Below are 19306 nucleotides of genomic sequence, written 5' to 3'. Positions count from 1 at the left end.
CCCCCCCCCGGCTCGAGTTATCCGCTCGGGTAAGCCAGGTTTAGAACAAATACACCCAGGTTTCTAAAACTAGAATAACATAGCCTCATGACGGATCCCTAGTCGGTACATTTTTTTGCATCATGAGCATCTGACTTTGGGGAATCAACACAGGGCTTGGGTCCGTCTAGGACAGGCGTACCCAAATTAAAAAGACCATCCTGATGCATCTTCGTGCTACTTGCACATCTGTTTGTTTCAGCTTGCATGTTGACCGGCTTCTAGAATAGGGAAAGAAAATAAAAAAAGAAAAAAAAATCAAAAATCAAAAACAAGAGTGAGATGTAGGTATTCGAAAAATTCCGAAACTCTGCCGAAATTTTGAAAAAAGGGGGAAAAGAAAAAGACAAGATCATTTCAAAATGTGCCCAAAAGCTTCAAGTGCCATGTTTCCTTGTTCTATCAAATCTGACCGAACTACGCGGGTCTGATTCTCACCAGATGTGAGATACGTAGGTAAACCTCATCGGTTCCGATCCCAATTTTCAAAAATCCAAAAATATTTTCCTTCAGTTCCTTCTTTAGAAATCTTTCCTTAGAAAATTCAAAAAAAAAAAGAAGAAGTTTTTAAAACTCAAAAAAGTAGTTTCTTTCTTTATGAAGTGTTTCATACGAAAAAAAAGAAATAAAAAGAAAAAACAAAATCAAAAAAATTAAAATCCAAAATACGAGTTTCCTTTGTTTTGAGTTTTTTCCCAATATTTCCCCAAAAATTAAAAAACAAATCCAAAAAAAATATTCTTTTCCTTCTTTAAAAGTCTTTCTTTTGTAAATGCCATAAAAAATTGAAAAATTGAAGTCCAAAAATATTTTCGTTTTTCGTTAGAAGTACTTTTGTGAATAAATAAAAATCTCAGAAATCCAAAACATTTTCTTAAAAGTTCCTATTTCAAAAATTAAGAAGCAACATCCAAAATTCAAAAAGATTTTCTTTCTTCTTTAGAAAAAGAGAAAACAAATGAAAATTGAAAAAAAATTCTTTTTACTTTTGAACTTCCCAAAAAGATTCAAAATAAGAGAAAAGAAATTTGAAGAAATCTTTCATTTAGAAAAAAAATAAGAATTCAAAATATTTTTTCGTGTTAAAAAGGGGGGGGGGGTAGAAAAAAGGAGTTATTTTATTTATTCCATTCCCGATCTTCCCGAACTATGCAAATATCTGATTCGTGCAACATCATGATACGTAGGCAATCCCCATCGGATTCGATCATAGCTAAAAACTAAAACTAAGTGAAAAATAATTTGAAAAAAAGAGAGAAAAAAATTGATTGAGTGAAAAGGAAAGAAAAGAGCGAAAAAAGAGGAGGGACAAGAAATAAAAAAGTGGCAAACAAAAAGAGAAAAAGAGGGTGCCAAAAAATAAAAGAGTGGCAAAAACGAGATGAAAAAAAATCAACAATGATTAAAGAGAGGCAGAAATGAAGAAAAGAGGTACAAAGTGAAAAAGGGTTAGTTAAGGCCGGGATAAAACATGCAACCACTCAAACACATGGTAGAAACATTTAACTGTTTAGGTGCATTGCATCCGAACGTGCGATTTCCTATCTGTTAAGTGTCTCAAAACTAACAAGGTTGTTGGGTGTGCAAACTATCCAAGTTTTGGTGGTTGGTTTTGTTGGTAGTCTAGCCTTCCCCCCTTCACAAGATCCAAAGGCACAGATGGCCTCCGCAAGCAATCTACCAATCATCGGTCCTGAGGATAGTCCGGCATCAGCTATTCTACAGCTAGAATCAGCAGCTACTGAAGAGCATAAGATATTGCGTCTCCACATATTGGAAATATGGGACGCCTGGTCTAATGGTAGGGAACCGCCAAGTGCAGTCCCTGGGTTCCCTGAGTTGATCCCCAGGTCAAGTGAGGTTACCAACTCCCCTGTGCCCAACCCGCTCATCCCATGCGGGCACCCTCCAATGTTGTCCAATGTTTCTGGCATGCCTTCTTTGGTTCTCCCCCAGGCTCCAGTTTCCAGGGCACCTCCAATATTGTTCTCTGCAGCACTAGTCTGCATCAGAGCACAACCAACTTTACCACGGCCATATATTGAGCCTCCAATATTCACCTTTCAGGGTTCACAGCTTCAATCAGAAATAACATATGTGACCCCCTACTCTTTCACTCAACCTCTGCAATATGATCTCTCGGTGGAGCAAGAAAAGGTTATTAAAAATCTTGAGCAAGAGGAAATGGCTCGGAAGATGAAGAGCCTGGAATAAAGCCTGAAAAACATGCAAGGTCTGAGTGGCCAAAAGTGTGTCTCATACATTGACCTCTGTATGCTTCCCCATGTCCATTTTCCAGCTGGCTTCAATATGCCAAAATTTGAAAAGTACGACGGGCACGGAGACCCGGTCACTCACCTAAAATGATATTGTAACCAGCTGAGGGGTGTTGGTGGAAAAGAGGAGCTGTTAATGGCTTATTTTAGGGAAAGCCTCTCCGAAATTGCTTCTAAGTGGTATACGGATAATGAAATTACCCATTGGCATGTGTGGGACGATATGGCTTGAGATTTTGTTCGCCAGTTCCAATATAATGTGGACATCGCTCCCAAGAGAAACTCTTTGTCCAATTTGAAAAAGAAAACCGCGGAAAGCTTCCACGAATATGTTGTCGAATGGCGTGAGCAAGCTGCCAAGGCAAAGCCTCCAATGGACGAAATGGAAATGTTCACGGTCTTTCTACAGGCCCAAGAGGCGGTCTACTTCTAGAACATGATGTCCGCTATTGGGTAAGCCATTCGCTGCGGCTATCAAAATTTGGGAAATGGTTGAAAACAGTTTAAAAACAGGTCGAATCTTAAATTATGCTGCCTTTAAGGCCACATCACAAGCTGCTCAGAATGGTTCAGAGGGTATGATGAACAGAAATGGGGTTGAAGAGGGAGCCATGATGTTTTCAAGCTCGAGGGGGGCCTATAGGTCATTCGGCCAATCAAATGTGCCTCCTTTGGTCCCACTACAGTATTATCCCCTTCAAGATGTTGCTTATGCCGTGGAACCCCCTCCCTATGCAGTGATGAACGCGCAACCTTATCTGTAGCCACAACATTATCCACAAAACCGAGCTTCACCTCCTAGAAATGCCCATCCTTACCAAGTTCCATATAATCCTCAACCAAATGATCCCCAATACAATCCTAGCCCAAGAAAGCCTTTCAAAAAGAATCAGTTCACCCCTATTGGTGAATCGTATTCAATCTTGTTCCAAAAGCTAATCAGGCTAAATCTATTGCAGCCAGTGGTTCCGAACCGGCCAAACCCCGAGTCCCCCTCACACCGAGCTGATGCTAGATGTGAATACCACTTTGGAGCAGTGGGACACAGTACGGAGGACTGTTGGATCCTCAAAAGGGCAGTTGAAGATTTGATTGAAGCTGAAAGAATTATTTTTTGGGATGAAGAAGTGTCACGACCCTAAACCCAGACCCAGTCGGGATGGCGCCTCTCGTGAAGACAAGACTAGCTAATAAGTTGGTATTTTACCGACTTATCTTGTCTTTAAGCCTATGGTACTACTTGTATGCATTTGAACATCTTTGTGTGAGAGAGAGTTAAATCTTTCCATTTGACATCCCATTTTTGTTTTGAATTAAGATTTATGAGTGTGGGGGTTCTCTCTTCTTTGTGAGGGCACATGAGATTTGAGTTGTGAATTTAATCATATTTTCAATTAAAAGTAATGAACAAAGAAAGATAATTGTGATAGAGAGGCAATTTTTGAAGCTTTAGTGTCATGACTTGATTTGCTACATTGATTTGCATAGGTGCTTGAGCACTTGAAATGTAATGAAGTTCATGAAAAGTGTTCGGCAATTCACATGCTTTGGATTAATTGTTGGTAACAATCGAAGTCATGCGTTTGTGCTTATAGACCTTTTTGTCTTGGCATGATAAGGATGCAATGTTGAGTTAAATACTTGGGAGGAGATTTTGTCGCTTTCATTGCTTGAGGATAAGCAATAGTTTAAGTTTAGGGGTTTGATAAGTTTGTATTTTACCAACTTATTTTGTCTTTAAGCCTACATTTTTCTATGTTTGAGTGATAAAATTATGTGTTTAATGCCACTTACTTCTATATTATAGGTTCTATGTGATTTAGAAGTGATCTTGAAGAAACCAAGTGAAACGAGTCAAAAAGAAGCTAAAAAAAAGAAAATCTGGGAAGGGCCCTCAGTTGTCGCAAATGTGACATATACCTGGGAATTGCGAAGTTATCAGTGATGGAAATTGTGAGAAGTTTCTCGCAATTGCGAAGAAAGGGCAATCAGGCAGTTTTCGCAAATGCGAAGAATACCTCGCAAATGCGAAAGTCAACTAGGCAATCAACATTCACAAATGCGAAGTTCTTATCGCAAATTCGAAGTCAAACAGTATAACCATAGTTCACAATTGCGAACTTTTATTCGCAAATTCGAAAATCATGCTTCAGTTCTGGGCACTTTTGGAATTTCACATTTTTTGTCCCAAACCCTTTAATACCCAAACCAGCTCATTTGTAAAATATCTTTTGGCATATTTTCAGTTCTAAGGGCTAGAGATAACAAGGTTGGAAGCTAGGGCTTTGCACACACACTTTGGTCTTGCAGATTTGAAGTTTTTGTTCTAAGGGCTAGAGAGAACAAGGTTAGAAGCTAGAGCTTTGCACACACATTTTGGTCTTGAAGATTTCAAGCTTTTGGTCGAGAATTTCTTAACCATTTATGTTCATTTCTTCATTTCCTTGATTTGCATTGTATATCTAAGTGTGTAGTATTTTATTCAATACTTGAATCTTGTTTATGGAAATACTCATGTTTAAAGTGTGGATTAAATACCTTGTTGTGCTTATGTATTGAATGATTTCTATTCTTTTATGAAGTGAGTTATTGTTACTTTAATTATTCTTGTTCTTTAATGTTTCCAAAGGATTAGCTAACCCTAGAACTCAGCTATTAACTCCGAATTAATTTTGGGAAAGATTATTTGGGTTGGGGAAAGATTAATTAACAATAACTTGAGGCTTTAAACCTCATTTTATAGATTCTACCTAGGGATAGGATTGAACTACTTGTAGCCATATCCGGGTATGCTTAATCTCTTAATTGTTTAAGGGATAATTCAATTAAGAACTCTTGTTAGTCTTTGGAAGAAGCTAATATAGAATTATTACCTGTGGCTAATTAACATTAACTCACTCATATTTGTAAAATAGTGAAATACATTGGATCGTTACTTGAGTGTAATTTCCCGATGCATCCATTCTTGTAGCCATTGATCATTTTACTTGCTTTCTAGGTTAGTTTACATTTCCGCATTTAGGGATAAATATTTTCTAAAACCAATTCTAAGTGTTTGTCATTGCATAACAAGTGATAATTCTCTTACATTCCTAGTTGCCTACATATTGTTCTCTGTGAGATTCGACCCCGACTCATAGTTGGGTATATTATATTGCATGTGACCGTGTCCATTTACTTTTTAGTAGTGGATTTGGATGTCATCACCAGCCGACACAAACCCCCAATAAAATTAACAAATAACAATTCATAATTTGGTCATTAATAATGATAAATCCCATAATAGAGTGAAATATATCAACTGCAGAAAACCAAACACAGCCCGACATCGGGGTGTCACCAGTCATGAGTATCTTACATAGTCTAAGAGTAAGAAAGAGTTTATACAATCTATTACATAACTAGGATAAGGGAAATAAAATAGGAGGGAGAAAAACTGGGATTTGAACGCCGAGCAGCTACCTAGTGGACTCCGAATAGCCCGCTGAGCAATCAACCCTCACTGGCGAGACCTGAAACTCCTGAATCTGCACACAAGGTGCAGGGAGTAAAGTGAGTACTCCAACTCAGTGAGTAATAACAATAAATAAAGACTGAGCGATAAGAAATCACGTAAAAACACAACACCATGCTATAAAGAAGCAGAGTAAAACCAAATAACCACAATAAAACAGTGAAACCTTATAAAACACCTTGGTTCAGAATAAGCTTCGTTAAAACACCTTTTCAACAGTTAAACAAGTAAATGAAAAACAACTAGAAAGGATAAACACATAAAATCTGCCCCTCGGGCACAATGTCAACAGAATCAGCCCCTCGGGCAATAGCATGGAACAACTATTGATATCTCATATCACAACGGGTACCCGCGCTCACTGGGGGTGTACAGACTCTTGGAGGGGCCCTATACGGCCCAAGCGTAATAGCAAGCCATCTCGTTGCATAATCAATAGGCTCTCAGCCTCATATCAAGCCACCTCGTGGCGTACAACTTAGGCCATAGGCCTCATAATCATGATCAGTACAACACTGCTGCGGCATGCAGCCCGATCCCATAATAATCCTCACAACACAGCCCTCGACCCTACTCAATCAAAATTCTCTAAAAGCCACTCGGGCACAGTAAAATATAATGCTCAGCCCAAATATCATTTAAAGTATTAAAATAGAGTAAACATGGCTGAGTTATGAAAATAGTATAATATATCATGACTGAGTACAGATACAAAATTAAAACAGTGAGGAAATAGTAGTAAAAATCCCCTAAGGATTCAAATAGTTGGCACGAGGCCCAAATATGGCATTGAGCCCAAAACATGATGATAGCAAATAGTTTTCAATCAAATACGGGGTAAAACAGTCATACGGGATGGACTAAGTCACAATCCCAAACAGTGCACGACCCCACGCTCGTCATCTAGCGTGTGCGTCACCTCAAAATAGCACAACGATGTGAAATCCGGGGTTCCATACCCTCAGGACAACATTTACAATCATTACTCACTTCTATCCGATCCAAACTCTAGCCCGCGATACCCTTGCCTCTCGAATCGGCCTCCAGATACTCCAAATCTAACCAAAGTCAGTGCAAAACTATTAAAATATGCTAAGGGAACAAACCCCACTCGAAAGTAATCAAAATACCGCGCAAATCCAAAATTAACCAAACTCGATCCCCGGGCCCACGTCTCAAAAATTGATAAATTTTACATCATTAGACTCCTTATCTCCCCATGAGGTCATACATATCAAAAGTACTAAAATCCGATCACAAATGACCCCTCAAACCCTTGCTCAAAGGTCTCCAATATCAAGCCCTAGTTTTCCAAATTTTAACCCTTAATTTCCATAAATTACAAGCCTAATCTGTGAAATAACACCATAGAAACGAGTTTTTGTTTCAACAATCTTACCTCAACGAATCTCCCTTGAATTCCCTCTTCAAAATCTCCCAAAAAGTTCCAAAACCGACTTGAAATAGTGAAAAATAAATCAAAAATCGCGAAGGAATTCTTTTATACCTTCTGGCCCAGGTTTTTCGTACTTGTGGTCCAAATCCCGCTTCTGTGGTCTAAACCACCACACCTACGGTTATCACTTAATTGACCATTTCCGCATCTGTGGTTGAAATATCGCACATGCGCCACCGCAGGTGCACCTCCTCGATCGCTTTTGCGGTTCCAGCTAATCTTCTACTTGTCCGCATCTGCGGCTGCCTTCCGCTTCTGCGGGCATTGCACCTGCGACCTCCCTACTGCAGGTGCATTTATGACAGCAATAAAAATGCTTTAGCTTCAAAACTTAACTCCAACTTTCTGCCAATCATTCGAAATCACCTTGAGGCCTCCGGGACCTCAACCAAAAGCACCAATAAGTCATGTACCACTATTCAAACTTATACAAATCCTCAAAACACCTCAAACGACATCGAATCAACCAAAACACATCGGATTCAAGCCTAATGTTCCCAAAATTTTCCGAATAATACTTTTGATCAAAAGGTCTACCAAACTACGTCCGAATGACCTGACATTTTGCACACATATCCCAAATGACACAACAAATCTACCGCAACTTCCAGAATTCTATTCCGACCCCTATATCAAAATCTCACCTATCAACCGGAAAACGCCAAAATTCCAATTTCGCTAATTCAAGCCTAAATCTACTCTGTACCTAAAAAACACATTCCGATCATGCTCCTAAGTTCCAAATCACCTCCCGAAGCTATCCGAATCATCGGAACTCACATCGGATCCCTTTAACATATAAGTCAACATCCGATTGACTTTTCTAACTGAAGCTTACTCAAAAGAGACTAAGTGTATCAAACCTTACCAAAACCTCTCCCAACCTGAGACAACTAACTCGGTAACACAAACTACAGCTGAACAAGGCTATAAGAAGTAGAAATGGGGGAAACGGAGCTATAACTCATGAAATGACCAGCCGGGTCATTACAAGAAGCTCTTGATGTGATGAACAATTTGTTGCCTACCCGCAACATCGGGCCAATAGTCAGAATGATTTGTGAAGATGAAGAATTTGATCTGGCACTGAAGGCCATTGCAGCTATTGTCGAGATAGAAGAAAAGCCAAAAAAATGGTCACCAAGCATAAAAGTTCCCTATCAGACGGGAGTCTTAGTAGCCAGTCTTGCTATCCTTTCTGTGTCCGGATTATCTCAGGGCATGATCTGGATATTTTACTTTATTGTCTTACTTTTCTATATAAACCCTTCTATCTTCAAAAAATTAAAAAAAATCAAAAATCAAATGAAATTAATATTTCATTGTCCAGGAATGTCTCTTTTCTTAATCATGTCATTTTTCCTATTCTCTTTTTAGTTCTGTTAAATGCAGATTTCAATAAGATGACATGTTTGTGGACTTTATGCCTAGATCCTGAAATGCTGTCAGACCTCGAAATAATGAATCAAGAATTAGATTGCAATGAAGATAAGTTTAAGAAAATAAAACAAAGACTTGGAACAGCTGAAGAAAAATTGGTTCCAGATTGGAAGGTCCATACATTGCAACAAGAGTACTGCCAAAAGAGTGTGTTATACTTGGGACACATCGAAGAAAATATCCCTGAAATAACTGTCAATGTAAATGCAGTCCAAAGGTACTATGTTGGATCCTCTATATAGCATAAATGTTCTCTGATTGGGATGAAAAAGGCTTTCTTTCTCACTATCCAAATATTCAACCCTTTGTAAACCCTTTGAGTCGACTACTCCTCTTTGAACCTGAAAGTGTTATTGAAAAAGAAATTGAAAAAAAATAAAGAAAAAAATGAAAAATAAAAAGAAAAATACAAGAAAAAAAAAGAAGAAAAGACAAAGAAATTGAAATGAAAAATGAAAAAAGAGGAAAAAGGAAAGGAAAAAGAAATGGAAAACAAAACAAAACAGAAAAACAAAAGAAAATCAAAAACAAAAGTTGGTTGAACTACGTTCAACTTGATTCCGAAAGGATATGTAGGCAGCCTCTCTCTGGAGTTCAGTCACACCAAAATAAAATCCAATTCCCCCAAAGTTCAAACTGGGGCAGAAGTTACAATGGTTCAGCGATGGGTTCGCCCGAAAGGTTCCAAGGTTGTAATTCAATCCAAATGACTTTTACCCCCAAAACCCTGTTCAAGTCCTTCTGATCAATCGACAAAGAGGTTAAAAATGGGAGGATACAGTTACTTGGATCTGACACAACCAAATGAGAGAAATGAAATGAGAGTCTTATCGATGTAAACCCACACGGGCACCGTAAGATAATGGTAAGTAGAGAAACTAAAATGAGAGAGTCTTGTTAGTGAAAACTCGTACAGAGCACTATAAGGCAATGATGAGAAGAGAAATGAGAGAGGTCAGCTGGTGAAAATCCGCAAAGGGCGCCCCTGATCGAAAAGAGGATTTTCACAGCCATCGGCATCGACAAAGTCCTGGAAAGGTTTATCGATTTCAAGGCAAAGTTGTGATGAATTTCTGAGAGTCGGACGGTTTACACAGATTAGGCATCCAGTCCAAAAGGCATGTCATGTTTATTGAAGTCCGCATGTACTCAAGATAAGTCCTTTTTTCCTTTCCCCGAAAGGGACACTTCTTATTTTAAACTCATTCTCCATTCCATTGTTTGTTTTCTTTGAATCACTTTCGGTCTAACTATGTTCCGAAACTAAGACAAAGAAACGATGGTAAGACTGATTTACATGGTTCTCATTTGTACAAGCTAATATGCAAAAAGGCACCCAACCTCGTCGGGAGCATCAAGTCGACCTCGATCGACCATGGTGGATGATGTTTTGAAATTGCAAAACTTTTGAAAAGAAAGGAAATCAAAGTCAAATGCCCACAAAGGAAAGATGAAGTTAAAAAAGTTGAGTCCCACGTGGCTAACCGTCTTGGCAAAAGTTTGAAAATCCAAGGTAACCCAAATGCTCTGAAATTGAAGTTGGAAGAAAGAAGCCAGAAATGAAAGGCCTATGAAGGCGAAACAAAGTTGGAAAAGGTTAAGTCCGACGAGACTAGCCATTGCAGCAAAGTTTTAGGAGCCAAAAGTTCCCCAATGCTCTGACGTTAAAAAAAAGAAAAAAAGGAAGTCAGAAGGGAAAGACCTACGAAGGCAAAATAAAGTCGATAAGGTTGAGTTCCACCGACCAACCGTCATGGCAAAGTTTGGAAAAACCAGAGGTTCTCCAGGGCCTGAAATAAAATCAGTCCTCAGGGAACAAGCAGTCGCAGTTGAGATCTTCATAAAAAAAGTCGGGCCAAGATCAAGTGAGTGAAACAATCAAGGCCACAAAACCAACTACCATTTCAAACTAACAATTGTTCCTTGTTTGAAAACAGGAAACAGGTGCAATCCAAAGTATCCTTGCAAGAAGTAGGTGCAAAAAAAAAAGAAACTGCGTGAGGGATAAAAATAACTTTGCAGCAATAATCAATCCAAAAGGGAAGTTTCCTCTAAATTCTTTTGTCACGACCCAAACCGATGGGCCGCCACGGACACTCTGTACCTACTTAACTGAGTATCAACATAACATATCTTTCTTATTGTACTTCCATTGGCAAATGGGCCAAACGGGCCGTTATGGGCGAACTAGAATGGACATAGGGGAATACTCAATATAGGACGACCCAATCTGATATATAAAAAAATCATACGTGTGACATACGGGCCTATAAGACCAACATGATCATTTGTAAACTCAAAACATAGACCGGCAAGGCCATACAAGCATTTGTATACATGACATCTGTCTACAAGCCTCTAAGAATGCATACTTATCATAAAGGTCGGGACAAGACCCTGTCATACCAAACAATACACGTCTAAATTATACTGACAAAACAAGCAACTCCAGAGCGAATGGAGCGCACTAACATCTTCCGTCGAGCTGATAACCTACTTGGAGGACTCTCGACTTGTCTATCAGGACCTGCGGGCATGAAACGCAGCGTCCCCAGGCAAAAGGGATGTCGGTACAAATAATGTACCGAGTATGTAAGGTACATAAATAAGTACATAAAAGACATGGAAGAAATATAGAGTAAATGACTCAACCTATAAGTCTAGATAACTCTGTAAATCATGAAATACTTATAGTGTCATGCATATGCGTATAAATGTCATGTCGTGCATAGGTACATGTGTTCATAACATCATCAAGCCTCTGAGGATATCCCATCATATCATCTCGGCCTCTATGGGCAAAATCATCAACGTATATCAGCTGATCAGGTGGTGGTGCATATATAATGCCATAACTTTTCCCATATCCCATATACATATATATATATATACGCGTATATAACACCATCTGGTCATGTGTCGATGTGCATGTATAAATGCATGAAATGAATATGAAATACGTTAATAAAATTTCTCAGTACGTCATATGACCATTATGCCTCTAATTAATATTATAAAATAAACTTTACCAACATACATATTTTTGAGACCCATGAACAGATGATAGAATAATATGACACATGGGAGAATAAGATTATGCACATCTCTATTATTTCTACGAATAGAGTAATTTATGAAAGTTTTGCATTTGCTTGTTTTGCTTGTGTCGTATAGATCATGACAAAAAGAAAGAAGGGATAGTCTTAACATACCCGGAGTAGGAAAAAATCTGTATGATATTCTTGAAAAAGGTTGCACCGTACTCATTTAGAACTGTAAAATTTTACGTTGCTACGGTTCAAATAATTCTCGTTGGAATTGTTAACGTGTGATGTTGGAAGCTTATAGGTATTGTTGAAAGAAATTTTTATTGAAAGCTTATAGGAATTGTTGCAAGAAATATTTGTTGAAAGCTTATATTTTAAGAAGAGGTTTTGTAATGTGTAACATATGCTACTTTTGCAACAAAACAAGAAGGAAATGGTAGTCATCTATTTTTGCAGTGCTGGATTGCTAAATGACTAAGAGATCTGTTCTTTAGCATGTTTGAATTGAAATTGGTCATGCCAAACTCTTTCAAGGATCTACTGCTTGGTTGGGGTCTCAAAGTAAGAAACAAGTCTCTCAAGGAAATGTGGAAAACTATCTCCACGCTTTCTATTCAAATTTTTTTAGAAATGAAGTGTCTTTTAATTATCCTACTAGGTTGCCACCTAATCAATAATGACTAAGAGTCATTTGTTTGATTTAGTGGCTTGCTGCCACGTAGGGGTGGGGTGGGGATTTTTAACATATCCAACAATCAATTAATTAAATAGGTAATATTCCGCTACCCGATAATTAACCAATTACCCGCATAATTAAGAATTGTCTCAAATTACTTAAAATTCTACTTATTTTTAATACACTTTTCACATCCTACTATCATTGTCATATGATACATTGTATGATACTAGTCCATTAATATCATGTATTATCGTTCGGCTCGTATTTTATCCCAATATGCCAAACATGGACGGAAATTCATTTCTTTGACTTGTTATCCCTCTTACCTTTACGAATTTACTCATCACTTGTTTGAAATATCATAATGCTTATAAAATCCCATTCCCAAACTTACGTCGATAAAATTATGACGAAACTTTAACATACGAAAATGCGAGATGTAATATCATTTCCCCCTTTGGAACATTCGACCTTGAATGTTGACTGATGCACTTATCATTCTCTTAACCTATAGCTCTTACGAGTACTTTAGTGCTCTTCTTGTCATCTAGGCAACTATTCTGTGAATAAGTCCAAAGGCTAGGGCATTCCTCCTTTTAGTCCTCTTCCTCATACCATGACTTGTGGTCGGAATCTTTCTAATCTCGTAACTGTTGCTACCTTCTATCATGCAGCCTGTACGACTTTGACCTTGTAAGTGCGCCTATGCGACTATTCTACCCTTTTTCCTCTAGCTTCTAGCCAATCTCTAGGCCTCACTTCGCAAACATATATAAAGCGTGATGAAATGTCCCACTAGGCATTTGTAGGTATCCTAAAGTTCTTTGCCCAGTATTTTATTGAGATTACTAATATTGCTATATCTTACTTCATCGACCCGGTTATCCATCTATATGACTTTACTGCATCTAGGTAGGTCATGCTATACCATAACTCTTACTTCAATTTATTATTACTGAGATCTGCTACGAAACTCCAGGTTATTCTTGTTGCATAAAGCCAAGTCTTTTAACGCTTTCTTCATTACAGTTCATCTTAAGAATGATGGTCTAATATCATCACGTACTTTGTATCTTTTATCCATCCATTATCGATTCACCTCAATGTTGATCTACAATCTTCCATTGATTATGTAATACATTGCCACTAGGGCTTATGCTGTATCGAGGAATACTTGAAGTGATTTTCCTAATCCACTTACGGGCGATACTATACTTCAATAATCGTATTTTATAGCATCCTAATGTGATTCACCTTACGTTTTTAATTCTGTACAATCCATGAAATCCTCTTCAAATCATTACTTAGTCGAAGGCCCAAACATCATCCTTTATCTATCACAATCACACCCTCATTCCACTACCAGGGCAGCATTCCATTTTTTTCTGGATATTATTAGTCTTAGACTCTTTTGAGTTCATTCAGGTTATACTGAACTTTCTATAATTTGAAGAAATCATTAGCTTTCTTGTTTTCATGGGCTTAATCCCGAGGACTTATCCCTTCTCACTCTACACTCCTTATCCTTACTAATGTCTTCTTAAAACTTTGTCGCTCTACCGTACTTTAGCTTATCTTAGTTCCCGCGCCTGCCGGAGTTTTCGTGCAACTCATATGGTCTCGAATATCACTTTTTATTTTTTACTTCTCGTTCATTAACCACGGTAGGTGTCATTTTCTTATGGAGTACATACAATGTTGTTGTGAGATTGTTGTTATAAGACCATTTCCTCCTTAGGTCACCCAACTTAGGTTGAAACCTTCTTCCTTATTTCCTCAGCTAGTCTTTTGTTGTAGTACTTAAGGACCCTCTGACTCTTTTAAAGTTGTGAGCTTATTAAATTGAATACTCAACGGAATTTTTGATGTCCTTCCTCGCCTATAATTATCCGTAGTTACTTATTTCTATGCCCTTGTTCTTGTAGGGTTGCTTCTGAACTGATATTTTGATTGTCTTTCCAGTGGCATTATCTTTTATTCCCGTAACACTCATACGGTACCTTTAACTACCCAAACTCCTATCTGAATACTTCTCAAGGGTCACGATGTCGTATCTACGAGATTGAATTCCCTATGTTGGGTTTCACTACGTTTATCTTGCATGGTCTGTTGATTTATCTGTAACCTCTTGTCTAGCCATAACTAGACTCTTTCTGAATCAACTACTAACTACTCGTTGGTCCATTCTCATATCTATAATTCCACATAATCTTTCTTAGGTTATTTCCTTTGTCTTAACTTACCTCTCGAACTAGCTCTTTATTTATCAATAACATTCCGACAGGAACCCTTACTTCCTTTCCTTGATGTCGTGCTTGCATAATTTTCCGGAATCGTAGCATATCGGTAGGATTTGGATAAGTGCAATCTCATTCCTTCCTCATTTTATCTCATTCTTCCTTTAGCGTTCCATAGTTACTAGAACCACTTAACTCAGACTTAATGCCACATCACTCCATATTCCCCCTTTTAGTGGAGTACTAAGATTTAGTGCTACGACGATCTACCTATAGATGTTTTACCTCTTCATCTTTGTAATTCTTACTTATCATCGATGACTCTTACTCGCCTTGCAGTAATCCTTATGTACCAAGGATAACAAAATTCCTTACTCACGAGGGTGACACCTAGTATAGCTAGCACACATAGTTCCTTAAGCATAACTTTGCTCACATTGCTAACTTTAGGGAAGCGTCTTCCTGAATGACCATTCTCTTAATTTCTCATGAATCTTCTTATGTTGTCCATTCTATTATCGACGAAACGCAATATGAAATTCTCATGATGCCGACCATTATCAAATCACCCAGTCCCTAATTCATGTTTAGTTTATATTGTTTACCAGCCTATACTAATTTCTATTACTCCGGGGTCTAACTTTTTCTTTTGGTAATCGCGTTAGAGTCGCGAACTTATTTCTCGAAATGAGGATATGACTGTATGGTCTATACTCTTTTGTTGTCTTAAGTCCAGTCACCTCTCGTCTCTTCCCTCACTAGATTATCGACTCTACAATATTGCTATCTTTTTTATCTACCGTTGTCTTCCATGTATCATATCTTACTCATAATTCTTCCTTATTTCTCTTCTCATTACTTTGCTAATATTCTTGCCTATTCCTTTCTTGTGAAAACTTCAACAAAACATTCTTTCGCTTTTAGCTCTTCTTGCTTCATTCATCGGCTCTTCGGGTTGCTCAACGTCCTTGCTCTACTAGGGACGAGAGTCACACTAAGGTAATATTTATTCCTTCCAGGCTTTCAGTGCTTATCTTCAGAATTTTTTTTATCATGCTAGTATTCACATCTAATTGTAATATTCTAGAGTGCATCACCTGGGTGTCTCACCAGAAGATCATTAGCACATTTGTAATATTCTTCGGAAATATCAACTAGCACAAACAATCCATTCACCATTTTGGTTTACTCTACCCCCAGTCGGATCCTGATGCCCCGTCCTTTTCTTAAACTACACCTCTTAGCCCTCATAGGGTATAACTGAGACGGGTGTGGCCAATTGTACATACCTCTGTTAGTGATGAAGGTTACTCAAAATACTTATATCTCTCTTTCTTAATTGTAGATAATGTTCATCTCTACTAATTAGGTACTCCGTACCCTTCTTTACCTTGCTTTTTTTTTGTTTTTTTTTCGAAACTTGTATCTTATGATCCTTTTATTGCTTTTTTACCAAAAGAGTGGATAGATATTTCTTCCTTAGGGATCCTTATCAAGGAGCTTACATCTTTCAGTACATATATGATCTGCTGAAGACCTCACATTTACCTATCATAAGCATGATATAAAGTCGAGTTCCTCTGACTCAATACTTCCATATCCATATCTCTTACCAACCGTTTTTATGGATGTAGGTATCGCCTTATTATGAATGGAATATAAGTTAAGAGTTTGAATTCTTATAAGTGAGCTCTACCACACGATCTAGAGTAAGAAGAAAGAGTGACAATCCTAAATGCAGTATAGCCTTCTACTTATAAGTATGGTGCATGACACACCCATAAACAAGACTCTACTAGACACGACTTGTAGACTCCCTAGGATAGAACTGCTCTGATACCACATTTGTCACGACCTAAACCGATGGGCCACGATGGGCACTCTGTATTTTACTTAACTGATTACCAATATAACATATCTTTCTTATTGTATTTCCATAGGCAAATGGGCCAAACGGGCCGTTATGAGCTAACCAGAATAGACATAGGGGAATACTCAATATAGGATGACCCAATCTGATATATATAAAAAAAATCATACATGTGACATAGGGGCCTATAAGGCCAACATAATCATGTTTAAACTCAAAACATAGGTTGGCAAGGCCATACAAGCATCCGTATACATGACATCTATCTACAAGCCTCTAAGAATACATACTTATCATAAAGGTCGAGACAGAGCCCCGCCATACCAAACAATACACGTCTAAATCATACTGATGAAACAAGCAACTCTAGAGCGAATGGAGTACACTAACATCTTCTGCCGAGCTGATAGCCTACTTGGAGAACTCTCGACCTGTCTATTAGGACCTACGGGCATGAAACGCAGCGTCTCAGGCAAAAGGGACATCAGTACGAATAATGTACCAAGTATGTAAGGCACATAAATAAGTACATAAAAGACATGGAAGAAATATATAGTAAATGACTCAACCTGTAATCTGGATAACTCTGTAAATCATGAAATACTTATAGTGTCATGCATATGCACATGAATGTAATGTCGTGCATAGGTACATGTGTTCATAACATCATCAAGCCTCTGAGGGCATCCCATCATATCATCTCGGCTACTGTGGGCAAAATCATCAATGTATACCAGCTGATCAGGTGGTGGTGCGTATATAACGCCATAACCTTTTCCATATCCCATATACATATATATATATACATATATAAACATATATATACACGTATATAACACCATCTGGTCATGGGTCGATGTGCATGTATAAATGCATGAAATGCATATGAAATACGTTAATAAAATTTCTCGGTATGTCATAAGACCATTATGCCTCTAATTAATATTATAAAATAAACTTTACCAACATACATATTTTTGAGACCCATGAATAGATGATAGAATAATATGACACATGGGAGAATAAGATTATGCACATCTCTATTATTTCTACGAATAGAGTAATTTATGAAAGTTTTGCACTTGCTCGTTTCGCTTGTGTCGTATAGATCATGACAAAAAGAAAGAAGGGATAGTCTTAACATACCCGGAGTAGGAAAAAATCCGTATGATTTTCTTGGAAAAGGTTGCACCGTACTCATTTAGAACCGCAAAATTTTACGTTGCTACGGTTCAAACAATTCTCGTTGGAATTGTTAACGTGTGATGTTGGAAGCTTATAGGTATTGTTGAAAGAAATTTTTATTGAAAGCTTATAGGAATTGTTGCAAGAAATATTTGTTGAAAGCTTATATTTTAAGAAGAGGTTTTGTAATGTGTAACATATGCTACTTTTGCAACAAAACAAGAAGGAAATGGTAGTCATCTATTTTTGCAGTGCTGGATTGCTAAACGACTAAGGGATCTGTTCTTTAGCATGTTTGAATTGAAATTGGTCATGCCAAACTCTTTCAAGGATCTACTGCTTGGTTGGGGTCTCAAAGTAAGAAACAAGTCTCTCAAGGAAATGTGGAAAACTATCTCCACGCTTTGTATTCGAATTTTTTTTAGAAATGAAGTGTCTTTTAATTATCCTACTAGGTTACCACCTAATCAACAATGACTAAGAGTCATTTATTTGATTTAGTGGCTTGCTACCACGTGGGGGGTGGGTCGGGATTTTGAACTTATCCAATAATTAATTAATTAAATAGGTAATATCCCGTTATCCGGTAGTTAACCAATTACTCGCATACTTAAGAATTGTCTCAAATTACTTAAAATTTTACTTATTTTACACTTTCTACATCCTACTATCATTGTCATATGATACCTTGTATGGTACTAGTCCATTAATATCATGTATTATTGTTCGGCTTGTATTTTATCCCAATATGCCAAACATGTACAAAAATTCATTTTCTTTGACTTACTTCCCCTCTCACCTTTAAGAATTTACTCATCACTTGTTTGAAATAGCATAATGCTTATAAAATCTCATTGCCGAACTTACGTCGATTAAATTATGATGAAACTTTAACATACAAAAATGCGGGATGTAATAGCTTTCCTGCATTTTTTCTCATTTTCTTAAATAAAAAAAATGATGAAATTAAAATAAAGAAGAAGAACAATTCAAAATCATGGTCGCACAGGGTCTCCAATATCTAGCTACGTCTTTTCCAACATAGGGTCCCATTTCTTAGTCGATGCCAGCATAACCTGATAATCTTTCCAACATTGGTTCCCAGTCCCTAGTCGATGCCAGCATAACCTGGTAATCTTTTTCAACATAGGATCTCATTCCTTAGTTATTCCCGGCATAACCCGAGGACCTTTCCGGCATAACCCGATGACTTCTCGGCATAACCCGAGGACCTTTCCGGCATAACCCGATGACTTCCCCGGAATAACCCGAGGACCTTTCCCGCATATCGCGATGACTTCCCCGGCATAACCCGAGGACCTTTCTGGCATAACCCGATGACTTCCCCGGCATAACCCGAAGATTTTTCCGGCATAACCCGATGACTTTTCCGGCATAACCCGAGGACTTTTTCGGTATAACCCGATGATTCTTTTCTAGCATAACCTGGTAATTTTTCCAACATAGGGTCCCATTCCCTAGCTGATGCCAGCATAAACTAGTAATCTTTTCCAACATAGGGTCCCACTCCCTAGCTTTGCTATCACAACTTGGTAGTTTTTT

The 19306-nt window shown here is 37.9% G+C and overlaps 1 protein-coding gene across 1 annotated transcript in view; it reads left to right on the top strand.

Moving 5' to 3' along the window:
- The first annotated feature begins 1698 nt into the window (after positions 1-1698).
- Positions 1699-19306, top strand: part of LOC142165527 (uncharacterized) — a 60573-nt gene continuing 42965 nt past the window's right edge. Inside the window, exon 1 of the mRNA XM_075224063.1 lies at positions 1699-1840. Within this exon, the coding sequence (XP_075080164.1) occupies positions 1699-1840 (142 nt within the window). The remainder of the gene's footprint in view (positions 1841-19306) is intronic.

The sequence above is a fragment of the Nicotiana tabacum genome, chromosome 10 (assembly GCF_000715075.1).
Source record: "Nicotiana tabacum cultivar K326 chromosome 10, ASM71507v2, whole genome shotgun sequence".
In the NCBI taxonomy this organism is placed as follows: domain Eukaryota; kingdom Viridiplantae; phylum Streptophyta; class Magnoliopsida; order Solanales; family Solanaceae; genus Nicotiana; species Nicotiana tabacum.
Note: the sequence above shows the minus strand (reverse complement) of the source record. Positions and strands in the feature narration are given on the sequence as shown.